This window comes from Stegastes partitus, unplaced genomic scaffold, assembly GCF_000690725.1.
Source record: "Stegastes partitus isolate 25-593 unplaced genomic scaffold, Stegastes_partitus-1.0.2 Scaffold2677, whole genome shotgun sequence".
In the NCBI taxonomy this organism is placed as follows: Eukaryota; Metazoa; Chordata; class Actinopteri; family Pomacentridae; genus Stegastes; species Stegastes partitus.
The window spans coordinates 49,151-50,941 of record NW_007580408.1 but is presented as its reverse complement, the minus strand read 5'-3'; the positions used below and the strand labels follow the sequence as shown (position 1 = coordinate 50,941).

Sequence of the window (1,791 nt, the reverse complement as noted above, 5' to 3'; positions counted from 1 at the left end):
CCTCTTGTTACACCTGTCCGTCCTGTGCCTGCCAGCACCAGAGACACAACAGTTCTGCAGTTTGTTTTGCGCCATCCTTTTTTACTTGTGTTTCCTCTGCTCTGAAAGTTGTCTGACTTGTGCGTATCCGTTTGTATAACAGGGGACCATGTTCTTCGAATGCTAAATGTGACACTTAACTGACATGCACACAAAGTAATTTGTAGTCGTGTTAATAATTAACATGTTGTGATCAACTTCATAAAAATCAGTGAGACAAAAGAGCAGGAATGTCTGTGTGATGTGTAGTTCAGCACATCCAACTCACAGGGACGCTGTTGACCAGTCTGCTGAGATTTCAGAGCTTATTGCAGCAGTACCTCCCCCATCATTTCCAAATGTTACACACAGAGAGAGAAAACATATCGAAATGGCACAGTTTGGAAGAATGACGTGATAAAAGACGGCGATACTGGACGACAATCTTTCGCTGGAGTATTTATTTTGGTTATTTTCACTGACGATTGTGTCTAAAATCCTTTTTACTGCATAACGGATTTTATATTTCTTTTTTGTTGACGGAAAATCGTCGGACAGAACAATGATGCCGCGAGCAGGTCTGCTGTTTTTTCTCTCCGTTGTTTCTCTTCGCTCGGTCTGTGGCCAGGTCAGCTACTCCATCCCTGAGGAAATGGCGAAAGGATCTTTGGTCGGTAACATAGCACAAGATTTAGGTTTAGACGTGAAAAGACTGAAATCAGGGAAAGCTCGTATATATACAGGAGAAGGCACAGATCACATCGAGCTGAATAAAGAAAGGGGAGCCCTTGTAATCAAAGAGCGGATAGACAGAGAAGCGCTCTGCGGACAGACGACGCCCTGCGCTCTGGATTTTCAAATCATTTTGGAGAATCCTATGCAGTTTTACAGCGTTACTGTTGAGATCACCGACATTAACGACAACTCTCCCACTTTTAAAAACAGTGAAATGAAATTTGACATAAGTGAGACGGTTCAAATTGGGTCAAAATTTGTTTTAGAAAAAGCTGTTGACGACGATGTGGGTGTTAATGGGCTCCAGGGCTATTCATTGAGTTCAAGTGACATGTTCACCTTAAATCCCTATAGGATAGGTAGCAGCAGAAATGTTGAAATGGTTTTAAGGAAACCTCTTGACCGAGAGAAACAGGACCATGTCTCCGTGGTATTAACTGCTCTAGATGGTGGCAACCCTCAGCTCTCTGGAACCATTCAAATTGCCATAACTGTTCTGGACGCCAACGATAATGCACCTGTTTGTTCACAGGCGGAGTTTAAGACGAATGTAAACGAAAATTCAATAAAAGGAGCTCTTCTAACCACGGTGAGCGCATCTGATGCAGATGAAGGTCCACATGGGAAAATACGATATTCCATATCTAATGGTCCAAAGGGAGCATCAGAATTATTCAATATAGATGAAGATAGTGGGGTGTTCACATTAGTGGGAAAACTTGACTATGAGAAATTTCGGCATTACGAGATAGATGTTCAAGCATCAGATGAAGGCGGTAACGCAGATGTATGTAAAGTTATAATAGAGGTGCTGGACACAAACGATAACCCACCAGCTATTAATATAATGTCAGCGTTATCCAGTATATCTGAGGATGTAAAACCTGGCACTGTTCTGACGATGATGAACGTCCAGGATCCAGATTCAAATGAAAATGGCAAAGTCCACTGCGTTTTAGATGATCATGTTCATTTTAAAATCTCTTCCACGTCAAACAATTTCTTTTCTTTAGTGACAGACAGTGATTTAGACAGAGA

At 41.8% G+C, this 1,791-nt stretch overlaps 1 protein-coding gene across 1 annotated transcript in view; it reads left to right on the top strand.

Moving 5' to 3' along the window:
- Positions 1-583: 583 nt before the first annotated feature.
- LOC103375577 (protocadherin beta-1-like) overlaps positions 584-1,791 on the top strand; it is a 6,330-nt gene continuing 5,122 nt past the window's right edge. The window contains exon 1 of the mRNA XM_008305888.1: positions 584-1,775. Coding sequence (XP_008304110.1) covers positions 584-1,775 — 1,192 coding nt within the window. The remainder of the gene's footprint in view (positions 1,776-1,791) is intronic.